This window comes from Hibiscus syriacus, unplaced genomic scaffold (genome assembly GCF_006381635.1).
Source record: "Hibiscus syriacus cultivar Baekdansim isolate YM2019G1 unplaced genomic scaffold, ASM638163v2 tig00110940_pilon, whole genome shotgun sequence".
Lineage (NCBI taxonomy): Eukaryota > Viridiplantae > Streptophyta > Magnoliopsida > Malvales > Malvaceae > Hibiscus > Hibiscus syriacus.
This window is the reverse complement of record NW_024062923.1, coordinates 2,308,339-2,326,718: the sequence shown is the minus strand read 5'-3', so window position 1 is coordinate 2,326,718 and position 18,380 is coordinate 2,308,339. Positions and strand designations below refer to the sequence as shown.

The 18,380-nt window shown below is 34.6% G+C and overlaps 1 protein-coding gene and 1 non-coding gene across 2 annotated transcripts; one reads left to right on the top strand and one right to left on the bottom strand.

Moving 5' to 3' along the window:
* The first annotated feature begins 2,479 nt into the window (after positions 1–2,479).
* Positions 2,480–2,578, top strand: LOC120147777. Its single transcript, XR_005518311.1, has one exon. It is a non-coding gene; the product is annotated as a small nucleolar RNA snoR1 (small nucleolar RNA).
* Positions 2,579–3,498: 920 nt separating this feature from the next.
* LOC120147379 (serine/threonine-protein kinase BLUS1-like) lies at positions 3,499–10,619 on the bottom strand. The gene is made up of 22 exons (XM_039160760.1): positions 10,261–10,619; positions 9,107–9,507; positions 8,696–8,950; positions 8,146–8,270; positions 7,992–8,036; positions 7,801–7,882; positions 7,625–7,693; positions 7,365–7,535; positions 7,210–7,275; positions 6,876–6,944; positions 6,626–6,769; positions 6,440–6,513; positions 6,081–6,121; positions 5,694–5,919; positions 5,244–5,335; positions 5,067–5,137; positions 4,517–4,642; positions 4,384–4,426; positions 4,247–4,293; positions 4,031–4,092; positions 3,906–3,957; positions 3,499–3,839 (listed from the first exon to the last, which is right to left on the bottom strand). The coding sequence occupies exons 2-22, from the start codon at positions 9,272–9,274 to the stop codon at positions 3,759–3,761; spliced, it is 2,109 nt and encodes a 702-aa protein (XP_039016691.1). The 5' UTR covers positions 9,275–9,507; positions 10,261–10,619; the 3' UTR covers positions 3,499–3,758.
* Positions 10,620–18,380: the final 7,761 nt, after the last annotated feature.

The window sequence follows — 18,380 nt, the reverse complement described above, 5'->3', positions numbered from 1 at the left end:
TCTCAAACACAAAGTTCTTACTTTTAAATCAGTTGAAAATCGTCATCGTCGTCAAACGAAAGGAAAAGTGTCACCATCATCGCTGCTCTTCTTAAAATCTATCTCCAACAAGATATGATAACACCAAACATCAAGCAATTGTTTATGATTTTAAGTTAGGGATTTGTGTATTAGGAATTTAGGAGTTTAGGATGACAACAAAGGTGATTATAAGTTATTGATTGGTCAGCGATGGGTGGTTGGCCATTTGACGGTGGCGGTAACTAGAGATAGCCGACGACAATAATGAAGGTTTGAAATTAGAGATTTTAGGGGTTTTATTATTTTATTTTATTTTTGAGAAATTTTAGAGAAATTTTATATTTTTTTAAAAAAGGTTAGCTATTTTAAGTTTTTATTTAAATAAAATTTTAAAAAATTATAAATATATCACGTGTCACATTTTGAGAGATTGACAATTTTTTTTAATGATCGTAACAGACGAGACACTTAAGATTATAGCGTTAAAAACGTTAGACATCTATCTTGATAAAATTATACTTTAGACAATTAAATGAAAAAGAGATGTAATTTAAACACCTATTTTATAATAAGCCTAAATATTATTAAGCAGTGTTTGCTATTGTGCGTTTTGGCAGTTATAATAACCGGTGAGTTTTTCGGCAATCGACTGAGCCATGACTTTTACAGAAGGCATCCACATGGCGACAGAGAACGGATGGTACCAAACGATAATTGAAGGGGATACAATCTCCATTGTGAATCGTTTGACTAACCATCATAAAGACATTTCGGTTGTTGGATTGATGCAAAACGAGGCATGGTCGCTTCTTGCTAGGGAACTTAACATCAAAGTTCATTACATTAATCGAGTCGTGAATCGGGGTTGCACACACTATTGTTCATTGTGCCTTGTCCAGAAACAATCTTTTTTAGTTTTTTTCTTTCTTGAAGAACCGAAATATATAAAGGACGATATAATTCTTGATGTATTGGCATTTGAATGAATCTACGATTTAATTTTAAAAAAACAGATTATGTGAAGTTACCAAAACACCCATATCGAAATATTATTGTCTAAAACTTTTGAGATTCATCCTTAATATTTTATATCCTAGACTAAAACATTGCTTACAACTATACAAGTATTCAGGGTCGGTCCAATGAGTTTTAATGTCATAGGTGATATAATAATTTTATGTCCCTATACTTGTACAGTATAACAGACAAAACATAAATAATTTTTTTAAAACAAAAATGTAATAGAAATTATAGTCAAACAATATCAATACTAATACAAACCAAAACCTACAAGGCTACAAATATCGCCTAAAACGATGTCTTCGTGCATTTTTTGAAGCAAAAACCTCTATTATTTTACGATAATCAAGACTTTGTAAAAATTGACTTTCGATGCTTAGAATTGCTAATCCGTTCAATCTATCTTGAGTCATCGTGCTTCGAAGATAGGATTTCAAGAGCTTCAATTTTAAAAAACTTCTTTCCGCGAAAGCAACCGTAACCGGTACCGTCAACAAAATTTTTATATGTTATCAACACATTAGGAAGCACCGTTTGGCGTCTGCACTTCCAAGGGAGAATTAATTTTTTTGGATCTTCGTCGTCTACCCTAAGCCTTCCATCAACCGATCAGGTGTTTTGGGCTAATTTTTTGGGCCAAATATATATATACACACTATAAGCACTAGAAAACTGATGTCCTCTCAAACATGCTGCCCTATATATCCTCAAAGTATGACCCTTATTTTAAATTGGTCCTTAAACTTTTAAATGTGTTAATTTTATACCTAAATATATGACTATCATTCTAAATTAGTCCTTAAACTTTTGAATATTTCAATTTCATCTCCAAATACGACCTTCATTCTAAATTGGTCCCCCAAAATTTTGAACATTATAATTTTATCTCAAACTATATATATATATATATATACACACACTAATCACATCCATTGTTAATAAACCATTAGACCAAATTATATTATTCTATATTTGAAAAAAAAAATCAAATTTTAGGTTAAACTATGGTTTAAACTAATTTCATATTTGGATGGATTTGAGGATGAAATTGAAAGATTCAAAAGTTTGGGAACAATTTAGAAAAAGTGTTATATTTTAGGGATGAAATTAGAATGTTTAAAATTTTAAGGACCAATTTAAAATTAAGAGTATAGTTTAGGGACATATGATACAATAACTCCTAACAAATTATCAATAAAAAATCAACCGCATCGTCTTTGTATGAGAATTGCCATATTGGGCTAATGAAATAGAAAAGCTTTGCCTTGAGATTATGTCAACAGCTGCTGACCCCAAAAGGCCCATAAATGAATCTATAAATATCCAACAATTCTCGCAGTCAAAACCGGAAAACCCTAAATGTTCAAACCCGCCACTTTATTTCTTTGATTATTTTCGTTGTTTTTTTTTTAATTTTTTCCCTTCTAGTTGGTAAGAGGGCGGAGATGAAGAGTGCTTATAATTTCTGACACCTCTTGTATGAGAAAAGCTTTTCTCAAAGCATTTTCGTTGAGCAGAGATAGCAACTCCCTGAGCCCTTCAAATATCAAACTTTCAATTGATGAAATTTTATTGAAGCCCAGTTTGTTCTTCGAGTATTGTTTGGGATTTTATAACAATACTGGATCGAACTGGAATTTTATGCAGTGAATTTTAAGTTGAGCTCAAGTTTTTTAATTGTTCAAATTCGTCGTAGTTTCTTGCAAGAATCATACCGATACTAAGCCCAAAATTTCACGTAGAAAGGTCAATAACTCAATATTGAATTATAAAACTTTTTTCGTGTCAAAATACAAGTTTAGATTTTATTTATTAACAATAATAAAAAGGCCAAGTGTTGGCTCTTAATTTATGCAAAATCAGTGGTGTACTTGTAATGGAAAAAGATTCATTCTCAAATTCCTGGAGTTTCTAGACGGAAAAAAATTAATACCGAGTGGCTTAGAACAACATTTTCCAGTCGATGGAAATGAAGGTGAGTGGCTTTTTCTGTCTGGGTGTTTCATTGTTTACATTTATTCAAGATTAACTTGGAACGGGCATCATACAGTGTAGGTCGGTTTCAAATAACATGTGATTTATTTCGATTCAAAATTTTAACAGAGGAAATGAGCTTGATGTAATTTTGTTATTGAAATGGTCATAAACCTTGAATATCTCTCACTTCCTGCTAAGCTGTATATAGTTTTCTCTCAAATCAAGGCATCACTTTGGTAAAAATGTTTCAAGTCCATTTCTCAACTAAACTTATGGGTGTAGCTAATTGAGAGTTGAGTTGAGTTGAGTTCTACTTGAAGTCGGTTGAGATTTTCAAATTTGAGCTTCAACTCGAGTAGCTCACGACAATCAATTGAATACTATTTCAATTTCATTTTGGTTTTATTTCGACATTCTTTTTCTCAAAATTATGTGCTCCATTGGTTTTTTCATGCTGAGGGAAGAATACAATAAAACAGCAGAGAAAGAGACTACAATCGTATTACAAAATACTGCAAATAAATTACAAGTTTCTTGAGATTCAAGCAATGGGATCTCAATTTGCAAGTCCAGCTTAATACTCAACCCTGGCCATGGATATGGTACACTAGAAATTACATTAAAAAAAACACACACTTCCATGCCTCAACACCTTTTGAATCCTTGCGAACCCTGGCACCAAAAAATCCGGCAGTTTCATATATAGAAAATCATCACCCCCAAACTTCACTCTCTTGCCTTCACTCTTTGTTTTCGGTTGATGCATTTAATTGTTTCTCTAACTGCAAGGTGGTTACGGGAAGTAAAATGAATTTGGTTTCCTGTAGGCAGAGAAAAATTAAAAATCTATTTTGACCGAGACAACAAGAGTGAGTTCGTGCACAAACCAGCATGTTTTTCGATCTCTGTCGCTGTAATTCCTCAGAAAGGTTCCCAATGCTGAAAACAGAAATACTGTCACTAAAACATGGATGAAGAAAGAAAATCAGCAGTCTTAGCTTTCACTTCGTACCCCTGTTGCAGCTGAAGCACCTGAGATTGCAGCTCTTTCTCCCTTGCAGAAGGTGGTGGCATCTGCACATACAATTAATCAATAAATTATCAGGTAATTGACATCCACTAAGCAGTTTAATCAATAAATAATCAGGAAATTGACATCGTGGGACATTAAAGTTAAAAAGCACATATGGGCTTCACTGGAGTGAGAAGTAGAGGTTCGATTAATTACCTGTAAAAGGTCATTTGAGCACACCTCGGCGGAGTCCTCAAACTTGCCTTTAAGTAAGAGAAGTTAAATTTAACATCATAATTTCTTCCATGATTAAGCAGGCAGAAAATGCAGAAATCAAAATACAGTGGCATTACCAGATGTTTGCTCCAAATACTTGATCAGTCTAACGATCTCTTCCTGAAGGCAAAACCAACACCAATGTAAACACATTAAGAAAAGCAACCTCCATTTGAAAGAATTGAGATATACATACTAAAAGAAACGTACTCTTTGCACATTGTTCTGTTGCAAGATACTTTGTAGAGATGGCAGAAATAAACTAGTTGTCGTGTTTAGAGATGTCAGACTGGTTAAACCTCCAGTTGCGGGGTTAAAACTGCAGTTTGATGGTTCCTATATGAGAGAAAAAAATGGCACTGGTTATAAAGCATCACCTAAAAGATAAAATTGCAAAGCTTGATTCTTAATATTCATCTTCAACAAAAATTACAGTTTAAAACTAGATAACTTGCATCCATCAGGACAAGCACATGAAATGCACATTATACGAGTCAAACCAAACTAGAAGAAACAAAAGTCACTAGAGGAATCGTTTAGGACAATGCCCATTAGCAAAATTATTAGATATGATATTAAAGTCGATGGCATTGGATGTATTAATGCAGCAGGAGGCTACATGATGCCTACCAATTTGAGACCAACTGTGCTGCTGATTGATACAGACAATATAAATTTCCAAACTGTTCTGTTGATTTCTAGTAAAGACTGTTTATTCGTGCAAAGTTACATGTTATTGCACAACAGCAGAAGATTGTACCTTAGGACTGAGATCAGCTGAAGTCACCTTAAAGCGGCCCCGTTGAACAACTGGTCCCTCCAATGCCTCCTCTGATGCATAAGAAGAAGGAAAGAAATCAAATTAAGTTCATTAGGCTGCAAATAAGTAGACCATCACTTCTAAGTAAAAACGGAAGAAAATAGAACCAGGAAATACCAGGTGAGGTCTTATGTGTTTCTCTCCTCTGGCGATAGAACAATGGACCACTGTGGTTGCGTTCAGATTGAAATTTAGGCTGTAGGAAGTCCCTTCAAAACATTTTTAATGAACCAGGATTAATACAGATGACAAAAAATCTTCCCAGTAAATGGCAAATACACGGAAACAATTTTCCTTCTAACTACAGAATCAATGAGCCAAGTGAAGAAGAAAGTCCATGTGCCCAACATCATAAATCTTGGGATCCTCTAGAGGGATAAATAAACATATAAAACACAAATGAAAAAAGAAAGAAAAAAAATGCAATTGATAGAATTAAAAAACTCATCATATCTAGAACTTAATAATGGGAAAAAGATCTTCCTATGTGATAATTCAAAGGTTTTAACCATTCTATCATGTTTGGTCGAAGGTTTGAGCCTCGGGATAACTTAAAACAAAGCTTACCTATCCCCATTTCCTGTAACATTTTGGGGAGGAAGGTTTTCAGGTATTAGTGAACCGCTCCAATACTTTTTATGCTGTGGAATGACCTGACATGATAAAGAGCTAGTTTGCCGAGAATTCTCACCCTCATATCTTCCAGCATCTTGGTCCAAAGCTCTTGATGAGTTTGTAATGAACCGTTCACTTTCTAATTGGGTAACACCTTTCTGGTTTGGACTATTTGCACCCTCGTCATCTTTTTTATGCTGTGGAATGACCTGACATGATAAGAGCTAGTTTGCCGAGAATTCTCACCCTCATATCTTCCAGCATCTTGGTCCAAAGCTCTTGATGAGTTTGTAATGAACCGTTCACTTTCTAATTGGGTAACACCTTTCTGGTTTGGACTATTTGCACCCTCGTCATCTTCAACAACGTCAAAACAGCCTCTGTTCCAATCATAAAATATTTGCATAAATAAAAGAAAACTAAATTCAACAACGTCAAAACAGTCTCAACCCCTTTTTTCCAAGAAAAAAATAATTAGTCTAACATATATCATATTTTTTTCTTAAAATATATGCAGAAGATACTACAAAAAGATCAATCGAAAATTGATCGATTAAGCTTGTGACAGAGTACTACTTTCTATTTGAAAAATTACAATCTATAATCCCTTTGGATGTGAAAAATGATATTCAACTTATAATGACGTAACAATGAATTGCTTGCAATAACAAGATCATGCAAGCATAAAAATGTCATACTTGAGTGCTTGGGGAGGTTTAATAGTAAAAGAAGCTAGTGAACTCTCCAAATCATGAAGATCACTAAGCCCTTCCTGAAACAAGTAAAAGAAGAGTTTAAATCTTAAAGCACAAGCTTAATCAGAGCATCAAGGAAGGATTGAAGCACTGGAAATTTAATCATACAGAAAACATCTTTTAAGTTACCTCCTGGCTAGTTGCAGCAACAGAATTACAAGCTGTTTCTGGGGACATATTCTCTGCTGATAATCCGGCTACATCATGCATGTCCCTTTGCTTCTTGCTCCCTTCTTGATCTTCTGCACTTAGGATATCATCATAATCATGAATCTGCATGTGAAACAATCTGATATTAGGATTTGGAGCAGTTCTCAGACTACCTCCAGATAAATAAAAAAAGGGGGGGGAGAAGACATGGGAAATTTAAGCTACTTACAAGTGCAGCCTGACTTTTCAAATCCTCTAAGTTGAAATTCCAGGCACTGATTCCTCTTATGTACTCTTGCTGCAAGGTGAAAGGAATTCATATTCAAATTAATGCTTGAATAAATCATGGGCATTCATTAGTCAAAGTAAAACAAGGTGCAACAGCTCCCTCAATCTTTAAGACTTGAGATGAATGTGGAACTGACAGCAATTGGCTTGGATCATGAAGAATATAAAGCCCTTGAATACTAGTGGGTGCATAAAGGAAAGAACCTAGCATTATTGGTTGCTTTTTTTTGCTGAAAAGAAGAAGAAAAAGAAGAAGAAAATGTTCCATTACTCACCTGTGATAATTGCTCCTTGTCCTCGTAGAGAGCCTTATTCTGGACAAGAAGATCAGCTTCTTTTGTCTGAACATAAAGACCAGATAATATTTCCAAATTAATTCCCAACCTTAAACAGAGGTCACAAAGCTAAAGAAAAAGGGTAAGAAAGAGACCTTAAGCAACCTAAAACGTTCTCCCAATGGAGCAAGGCCATCAAGAATTGTACGAGCTAGATAACTGTAGGAGCGTGCATTTTTAAAGAAGCGGTGCTTCAAAAGTTTCTCTGAAGTTGGACGTTTCTTTGGGTCCTTCGCCAGGCAGGTAGCTACCATCTCTTTGAAAGACTAGAGAAGCACATAACACTATCAGAATGTTACTATCAGATACTAACAAACTGATACCTGTCAGTAAGACACAATTGAATAGCACAAACCTTTGAGAACCTCTTGTCCCTTTCATAGTCCAGACCAGGAGGAGCATTTTGCAAGGTCATTAACAGAACCTGCAGCAAAAAGGGAGCAAACAATCAAACTAAGACCTAAAACATGAAGCTACAACGACATACATGCAATAAACAACTGGTATAAGCATTAGAAAACTAAGATTTACTTTCATTGGTGGATACTTGGAAAACGGGGCATGGCCACGAGCAAGTTCAAGTGCTGTTATTCCAAAAGACCAGATGTCTGCTCTGTTTACAAGAAAGAAGAAAAGGAAACAAAATGATTTAAAAGGTATAAAAAGAGAATAAAGAAGTAGATTGAAAGAAAATGTCTAGATCAGCAAAACAATCAACTCACTTAAAATCATAACAGTGCAATTGCTGCATAACTTCTGGAGCCATCCTGATATAAAAGCAACAATAAGAAGACACAGTGAGGACTGGATTCCCATAATAAAAGCACCAATGAAAGTAAAATTCCAGACAGTAGAGAGGCCAAGGGAAACAAATACCAGCAAGGAGTTCCAACAAAAGTATTTCTAGAACGCTGTCTGTCCCCACTATCAAACATACATGCTGATACCCCAAAGTCTGCCAACTTGACAGCACCATCAGTGTCAATTAAAATATTCCCAGCCTGCAGATAGAAGTTATGGAATGTATATAAGAATAACACAGAAAATCCCCAAAATGAGAAGGAAAAAAGAACAAGAAAGCAGTACTCAATTGAAATTTGTAGCACAACTGGTATCCTACTAGTTAAAGAAATAAGAGAATGTGTCTTATCAAACTACAGAGTAATAGAGCCAATAACAGCTACTATCAGTCTAAGTCTTTGTCTATGGAGAGCAGAAGAAAATTTTCCCACACTTATCATATTTTAAACTAAATTATAAGAATAACCCAAGGCATTCATATTAATTGTTACAAATAATAAGCTTAAGTTGTATCTTTATTGATGGCAGTCGGTAACTAATCGGCTTGGCCTCTGAAAATAAACTACTAGAAGAAGTAAACAAGAAAAAACATGGGATAAAAACAAAATAAAGGGGAATTGGATACCTTCACGTCTCTGTGAATGTGCCCATGGGCATGCAGATAAACAAGAGCTTTAAGAACTTCACGCAACACAGTTGAAATGAAAGGCTCTTCAAAACCTTCCGGATAATCAGATTTCATTATATGTAAGCAGGACCCCCCAGCCATGTATGGCATCACAACCCAAAGGTTATGGCCAGCAGCAAATGAGCAATGTGCCCGCAATACATTTGGGTGATCAATCAAGCTCAAGGTCAGCACCTCTCTGCGAATGCCATCCTGCATCACTCATGAACAGAATGCATTCAGTATTTCAAATCAGATGTTTTATGTTAACTTTTGATGTGGTGTGATTGTTGGGGCTCATAAGATAAGCGTCCAAGTAAACACAAGTACATGACTGTCAAGAAACAAATAACCAAACGCAATACTTACCAGATCATTGTTGCACTTCTCCAAATCAAGAACCTTGATAGCAACAATTTCATCAAGTGGAATGCATAAAGCCCTGTACACAGTGGCACTGACACCGTCTCCAACTTCCTCATATATCTTATAGTCTTTTGCATTGACTGGATACCTTTTCTCCAAAGGACGCTCCATGGTTTATTTTCACAGCATACCCTTACCACCCTCTTTACTTCTAGATGTTCCGATTAACAAAAACAAGAATTCAACTAACGATTGGATTGTCAATATAATGTGGGGTTTCTTCCAGTTTGGTAGCATCTTCTCTTCTTTAATGCGGAGCAGTATTCAAGTACATTGACTTCATCAAGTTAATGGCCTTACATGCACTTTTTTGTTGAATGGAGAAACAGTTTAAACCCAAAATCCTAATTAATAACAGGGGAAAAGAAACTCAGGCATTACAACAAGTATTCTATGATTGAACTATTGGAACAAGCAAATACATTGTCGACTGTAGAACAGAGCACTCAGCAAAGCACTATACGACAGAGATTTACCCCAGAAAGAAAATACAAGCCTAATGGCTGCAAAATGTTAACTAATAAATGCAGTCCAAAACTATCCCCAACTAAAAATGATATAAATTAATCAAGAAGTAGAAATCCCAAAAGCAAATGGTGTTAATTCTTGGTTACAAAAACACAAAACATGGTAAAAAGCAAAGCAAACTTTAACTTTCCTATAGAAATCAAAACCATTAGATGCCAACTCTTAGCCACTCTAGAGCAAAAGATTCCAATAAAAAACACGAAATTTAACCTGTTCTTTACCATCAACTTTCATGAACAAAAACAATAAGTGAATAAAAGAGACCAATGCATTTCATTCAAATTTCAACTTTTAAAAAGAAATTCAAAATTCCCATGTCAACAAGGGCAGTTCATTTATACAGTTCCTGCTTAAATTACAAAACATAAAATTAGCCTAAATTGTAACTGTAACTCCAAATTCTACCTCACTATCAAAGTAACTTAGCATTCATAAAATCACTTGAAAGTTTCCACATTTCCTCTAGAATTCCAAAACTTCCAATCTAAAAAGAACCAATCAGACATTATATAGAAACATAGAAGAAGAAGAAGAAAACAACTAAAATTATTAATAAATTAGAAACAAACCTAGAGTTTCAGCGGATTCAAATCAAAGTAGTGTCTGAAAACCTGATTTGCATTGAATCCCAACCTCACCAACTCCTTCATACTACCTTCACAATACCACGTCGCGTAGACTAAAATTTCGATCTTTTTTTGCGTCTGCAAAGACGGCTCAAACGATAACCATTAGACAACAATATTATTGGTCGAAAAAAATTTAGAAACTGTTGATTACTATTGTGCCAATTACCAAAAAGAAATAGACACTGTCAAGTTTCAGATCCTTGGATCGAATCTTACACCTTTCACAGTTGCAATAACATAAATAAATAATACTTCAATTGTCTTTTTTCTTTATTTATTTATTTACGATTTAGTCGAGTTTATAAATTGGAAAACGAAATATTTTAGTCGTAACGTAGAGAGAGAAGAAGCTCAAGTTAAATGCAAATCTGGAGTGAAACCCGACCCGATTCGATCGTGTCAAAAAAAAAACTGATCTCTTAAATCCTGAAAATATCTTATTGACAAAGATTTGATAATATCTTTACCATAATTATTTGACGAGCTCTATGTAGTATCATATTTTTATATAATTTAATAATTAAATTTAAATAAAATTATATTACTTTACTATTAAATATTATTTTGAGTTGGACCAACTTAAATCATCAGAAAATATTATCATGAGATTATTCCAATATTTTAATCTTATAAAATTAAATTTCTAAATCTCGCTGTTTTCTGTTCACATGCAAGTCAACTTTCCTCCCTCTATCACGAGCATCTTCCTTTGGAGGTCGAAAACTGTCATTGTTTGATTTTCATTTTTCTCCCCCATCATATCTCTTTATTTTTATTAAATTTTTCGGTGGTCATCTCAAATCTGGTAAATTTCTTTAAATAATATATTTTTAATTTTCTTAAAATATGAGTGTATAGAGATAATTTTCCAAATTTTATTTACATATATATACTTTAATATTTACAATTGTTGATCTTGAGATTAGTGTAAACAATGATTTTCAAGCCTCTTAGAACTAACAGAGGAAAAGGATAGAATCTTGATCGATAATTTATACTATATTTATAATGTGTAATTGGTCATATCACGTGAAATTGAATAAAGCATATTGCTCATCCATTTTTTCAAAATAATAATAATAAATAAGATTTATATATAAATTCTTTACTAATTTTTGTTGAATGTTTTTAAATATATTTTTATATAAATTATTTTCTTACTCCTATATTACAAGTATAGAAAAATCTAGTATTAAAAATTATTTTATATAAATTATTTTTTACACATATATAATTTTTTATAAGCCAAACAACCTCAACGATTAAAGAGATGATTGTTATTCATAAATACTTCAGGTTTGAGTACAATATGCGTTTGAACGTTCCTTGTCAAATCCAATAAAATCGCAACGCGGATCTGTAAATCGCAACGCGAATCTGTAATTCGCAACACAGAAGTCAAATTCGTAAAGTGCGTTTATTTTCGCAACGCGAATTTTATTTTCGAATTCGAAACACAATATTAATTTCGCAACACAAATGTAAACAGTATAATCACAAATCATAACCTAAACCCTAAATCACAACTCAGTCACATCTCCATCTCTTACTCTCTACGGCGACATCCGTCCCCATCTCCGACGAAATCCGTCTATCTCCATCTCTCAGAGCCACCCTCACAGCCATTTACGGTCAGAAATGGAAAATCAACCACCGAGGTTAGTTTTTTTAATTATTTTTATTTTGAAATTTTTGTATTATTATTAGATTTTTCATATTTAAATTGATGATAAATGTACTGATAATTTCAATAATAGATTAACTATTTCACTTAGATTGCTTAGTAAATTCATTCGGTTGCTTCCAATACTGCTAAATTGTTTAGTCTTTAACCCTGCAAAGTTAGTATTTGTCTTTGTTTTGTCTTTTGGTTGAAGTAATGCAATTCATTCAAGTTTCAATTTGCAGAAGACTATTTGAAACTTAAATTCGCAACACGAAAATGAAAATCTCAACGCGAAAATGAAAATCGTGTTGCGATTTTCATTTCGCGTTGCGATTTTAAGTTTCAGAAACTATTCTTCTTCTGCAAATTGAAACTTGAATGAATTGCATTAATTCAACCAAAAACCAAAGACAAATACTAACTTAACAGTGTTGCGAATTTAAGTTTCAAGAATAAACTACTACTCTTTATGTTGTCCTTGAACCTGCACTAAACATATATGTTGTCCTTTTAAATGTTTATATAAGTGCTTATTTCTGGAATGTTATTTGATGCATTTTATGTACTATGATAGAATAATGACTTGGGTGAATACCGTGCAAATTTGAAACATATTTGGCTTTTTTTTCACTGTTTAATACCGTGCAAGCTAGTAAGTGTTTTTTTGATGGCACAGATGATGACACCCCCCCCACTTTGAGAGCTATCACCTAATTGAGTCGATTCTACAGCTCAACACCTAGAGCCATCACCTCCACAACGAGAGTCATCACCTATTCCATCACATCATCGAGCCTCTTCTCCACCATCACATCATGATAGGTGACCGACAAAGATGTCACGGCATTTATCTCCTTGTTCTCCACCTCCACGGGATGAGTTAGGGGAGTTACGTGATGAGGTCAATCCTTTGCGTGAGGAGGTCGGTACTTTACGTGACGATAATGGTGCATGGTGTGATGAGGTACAGTCTTTACGTGGTGAGGTAGAGGTTTTAGGCGATGACAATGGTGCTTTACGTGGTGAGGTATCTACTTTACGTGATGAGGTAGCCACTCTACGTGAGATTGTTGTATCATTGCAGAATGAGGTTCATACTCTACGCAATGAGGTAAGTTTATTTAATACTATACTAAAAATGAAAATAACTTTTTTCGGCATTATTTATTTGTTTATTTACTGATTTATGTATTAATTTATTTTTAGCGGCCCGATAAGGTAGATACTTTATGTCAGGTTTTTCTTGCACGACGGGGTTCACGCATCAGACGTCGTGCACGTGCCATTACGTCTCCGTTCACCCCAATAGTGCCAGGACTCCGTAAGAAGAAGCCCGATTCACCTGTCATCGTTCAAGAGGCCTCTCCTATCGTTCAAGAGGCCCCTTCCACCGTTCAAGAGGCCCCTGTCATCGTTCAAGAGGCCCCTGTCATCGTTAAAGAGGTCCCTCCCACCGTTCAAGAGCCCGATTCATATGGCATAATATGTTGACATATTGATAAACCCCCTCACATGCTCGACATGATGGATGAGAGTTGGCTTTCGTATGAGTTACCGGTCAGTACCATTCCGGTATCTGAAGTGGAGAGGAGAACACTACCGGACACAATTCTGGATAATACCCTTTGGGCTAAGACCGTAGTTGATTTTTATCTACATGATCGGAGCCAGGGGTGTTACGCTGACATATGCAAACTCGACGATGATATGCATTTGTTTCTTGATCGGCCTTGGTAGGGCGTGTTATTAGGGGTTGAAGACGATGGCTATTTTGAATGGGGGGTAAGTCTTATATTCTTCTTATATTGCATTTTGATTAATTTTTTTAATTTATTTATTAAATTCACTAATATATGTATTTGTTTTATAAAACAACATATTGATGCATGGGTGTCACGTCATCTGATAATAAGGAAATTGAAGAAAATACAAAATACGTGATGGACTATTATGCCTTCGTCTTTTCACGTAGCTCACTTGAAGGATCAGAGAGACGCTTCATATGTGTTGGGTAATAAAAAAGCTAAATTTTATTCTGCGTGGTGGGAGGTCGATAAGGTTAGTATTTATGTTTGAATATTTTAAAGGTGTTCATAAATTTTATTTGATGTGCAATTGAATTATTATTTATGATTGCAGGTGTTTATCCCTGTTATAGAACGTCGTCATTGGCTTCTCGTCGAGCTTCAGCTCCCATCCCTGAAGACGATAGTATATGACAACATGTTGAATTACATACCATTGTCTGATCTAAGAGATATTATTTGTAAGGGATGGAGTGCTCATTTGGCTAAATACTTGGATGCGATTGATTATTGGACTAATTCTGGAAACAAGAAGCCAAAAAAGTTCAAAGTTACAATGATCAGAGACGAGACAACGCCACAAAAAATGGAGGGAGCCAGAGGGGATTGTGGTCCACTCGTATGCATGTGCTTGGAACGTTTGACGACAGGAAGTAAACAGTTTCTACCTCCCACAGATAGAGATAGAGGTGTAGTAGGGTTGTGGTTTTGGCATTTTATGGCTAGAGCGATATATGCGAGACGTTGCCTACCTACATCCGTCTGCTGAAAGTGTGCATAAACAACACAAATTGGTAAGTTTGAGCAAGTGTTGTTAACATATATACTCTTTGTTGGTTTGAAAATGTTTGGTTAAGTACCTAGATAATTTGTTGTTTGTTGGTTTTAGATGTGTAGAAAGTGTTGTTTGAGCAAATGTTTGGTTTCTGCAGGTTAATCATGATTCTGAAGTGAGCTGCGTGAAATTGATGTATTTTTGCATAAACAACCAGCTATTGATTTATTTTTTTAGATGTGTAAATAAGAATTGTTTTTTGCTTGTTTAATTGATTTGTAAAAATTGATTTGTTGTTTAAGAAAATTTCAATCTGCATTATGTTGAAGGCAAAAAAGATCTATTGAAGGTACACTTTCGCAACGTGAAAGTCAAATGCGAGTTGCGATTTTCGCGTTGCGAATTTTACTTTCGCGTTTCGAATTTGATTTTCGCAACAATCGCAACGCGAATTTGACTTTTACAATAATCACAACAAAAAATCGCAACGTGAATTTGACTTTCGCGTTGCGAATTCAAGGAAAACACCTTCAAAAAGATAACAGACAACAATTTGATAAGTGATAACAACTGAACATATCATAGCAATGTTCAAACTCAAGTTACTAATGAATGTCTAACTGAAAATGTATGCATTCACACATAAATACACATAATACAACGTTTGCATTTAAAAATCACCTAAGTTAATAAGTCCCAAAAGGTGAAGACGATTGTGATTAGGATTTTGATTGCGATTGCGATTTTTATTTCCTTTTGCTTGGCACCATATGAGCTTTGGATTTTGATGAGGATCCATATTTTGGTAGAGGAAAAGATGATTGTGATGGCACTGGTGATCCACATGTTAACCTTGTATGACCAATTTTCTTGCACCGAATAAATGTCGATATCCTCTTCTCTTCACCCTTAGACGATACGATCGTGATTTTTTGGTCGGCCAGGTAGTCTGCTGTCCATGACTGGTGGCAAAACTGTTTGTAAGTCATCTGGTATGTCCCACTCAGAAGGGTGTGGAATAGGGTAGACAATCTCGACATAAGTATGTCAATATACTTCTGTAGTGTAGCAATCTATAGCGTATGCGCTTGAATCATCTTGGTTTAGATGAAGAGCAACTTTTATAACATGGCCACACGGATAACCAGCTGTTTTCCATTTCATATAACTACACGTCTTTGCATTTAGATCGACAAGCTCATTTAAGTTATTATCCAATACTTCAAACAAAGTGTTTGAACATGGTTCAACTCTTCATGACGTTGACTTCACAACACGTTTCGTTATCTTTTTTTCAGTCCATGGTGTAACACGACGTTCCAATGTTCTTGTAAATTTAAATAAATAATACTTAGTAAAATATATAAATATGATAAGTTACGATTTTAAAGAAATAATACTTGCATGGCTTCTTTTCTTGTAGTACCACTGTTGAATAGAGGCTCGAAAAAACTCCATTAACATAGTAATGGGTAATTTCCGGGAATGACGACTTAGAGCGTTGATTGATTCTGCACTATTAGACGTCATGAAACCATATCTTGCTCCAAGTTGATGTACTCTTGACCATCTTTCAAACCCGACATCTTCTAGTGTTTGAGCACATTGAGGCAAAACATGTCTTAAATAATTTATATGCTTATTAAAATCCACTTCTCGATAAGCTTTTACAACCTTCCAGTATGTTCATTTGTGATTTTTTATACCAGCAGACCTTGATTTTATATTTCTATACAAATGAACACCACAAAGTCCATGAAAAGCATCTGGGAAACACCTTCTAACAGCGTTATCAATTGAGTTTTCCCTATCGGATATGATTGTCAGATTGCTAATAGGACCTATGCAATCCCTAAGATACCCCATAAACCATGTCCATGAATCAGAGGTTTTAGATTTGCCAACCCCGTAAGCTATTGACAGTATCTCATTATTAGCATCCATGGCTACTGCTAATAAGTTTACTCCAAGGTATCGACCTTTCAAATGTGCTCCATCAATTATAATAACTGGGCGCATGAAAGTAATAAACGAACGAATCTACAAAATAATATACACAAGAAATATAATCATTTAAATGTGAAATGCATGTAACTAACAAAAATGAGTCAACAAAATTATATTGATTTACTAACCGCATCACCAATGGTGATAAACAACAACTCAAAGCATTCATCTCTATCTGTTTTGATATGAGTTACCGACCCAGGATTTTTCAGTTTTAAATTGTGACAATAAGGCGACAGTTGGGCAAACGATGCTTCTGGAGACCCCCTCAACAATTCCAAGGCATAGAATTTGGCTCTCCAAGCTTGAGAATATGAGATACTAATCTTGAACCGAGCATTCATGTCAATCATAATTTTATGTCCCCGATATACCCTGCCATTCAAAAACATTAACTCAGCCAGAAAACTACCCAACACCTTTTTGTTTGCCTGTCTATGGTGAGGAAAAACTTGGGTTATTGAACATGTATGTTTATCAATAAAAGTCCTAACTTAAAACATTTCGCAATCTTTTATCCTCTTTGCAATCATACGCCACATACAATTTTTGTCAATCATACACTTTGTTTCAAAACGATCTTTGCTTGATTTGTTAACTTTTAGTTGATAGCCATCTTCTACACATTTCGTATACAAAGCTATCTTCAAATCTTCCTTTGTATCAAAACAATCATCTTTCTTGATACGAATAACTTTTGTGTAATAATCAACTACTATCTTTACCAACTCTTCTTCCGGTATCTGAAGTAATTCTGGCATATTCCGGTTATACTCCCGTGGCATTTTCTTCTTCTTTTTTTCTTCGGGGACTTCTTGTTCTTCCTTTTCTTCTTCAGGGTTATATGAATACAAAATGGATGTTCAACATGTTCATTCACAGTCGTAACTTCCTCCTCATTATTATCAACAACATCTTTCTCGGCAACGGCTGTTTCATCATCAAAATTCGGGTATTGACCAATATCAAAATCATTACACGCAGGGTTTATTTCTTTTTCTGAAACATCATCAAAATCTGAGTATTGACCAAGATCAAAGTCCAGGTATTGACCAAGATCAAATTTCGAATACTGACTAGTACTCACAATTTTTTCTGTTGGCTCATAATCGTCTAACTGGTCAATACGAAAACCGGAATTTGGTGCTAAAAGTTGATTAGGATTTGGATTAGGAAAAGGTTGTGGGTTTTGAGATTGTGTTTGATATTGTGTTTGGTATTGGAAATGTGGTGAAACAAAATTTTCTTGGTGATGAAATTGTGGTAGAACCATTAAATTTTGAGGTTGATAACAACGTTGTACATTGTGAGCACCATAAACTGGGGTTGAAGAACTTAGTTGATTACTACCCGCTACTGACCCAACTTCACTACTTCTAGGTTCAAAAACATACAATGTAACATAATCTTCTTGCGAAACACTAATGTAAGCAACGAATCGTTCAATATCTTCATTGTCGGTTAACAAATAAACTTTACATTTTCTCTGATAAGATAGCCTAAATCCAATTAGAGGCTCTAAATTCAATTTCTTTGCAACACGTAACATTAGAGTTTCATAAGTTAACTTTTTTAATGACAGTTTTAGTTGAAGATTCATGGGTAAAAGGCATATATTGTAAAACACCATGAACATTCTCCCATGACCCTCCAAAACACAAATCTATCAAAACATGATCATCATTAGATGATTTCATTCTACAAATTGTAAATTAATTTACTAAACAAAAGAGTTATAAACTATATATCATCACTAACTTAGAGAAGAACATACCTTTATTAAGTTGATAGTTGATAATTTGGGAGA

What these genes read in the sequence shown, in the direction of transcription:
- LOC120147379 (XM_039160760.1), bottom strand. Translation starts at nt 9,274, where the DNA reads ATGGAGCGTCCTTTGGAGAAAAGGTATCCAGTCAATGCAAAAGACTAT. An exon ending in GGGACAAGAGGTTCTCAAAG is followed by an intron (nt 7,536 to 7,624) that starts GTTTGTGCTATT and finishes GTGCTTCTCTAG; the next exon opens with TCTTTCAAAGAGATGGTAGC. An exon ending in GTTACAGGAAATGGGGATAG is followed by an intron (nt 5,336 to 5,693) that starts GTAAGCTTTGTT and finishes AATGTTTTGAAG; the next exon opens with GGACTTCCTACAGCCTAAAT.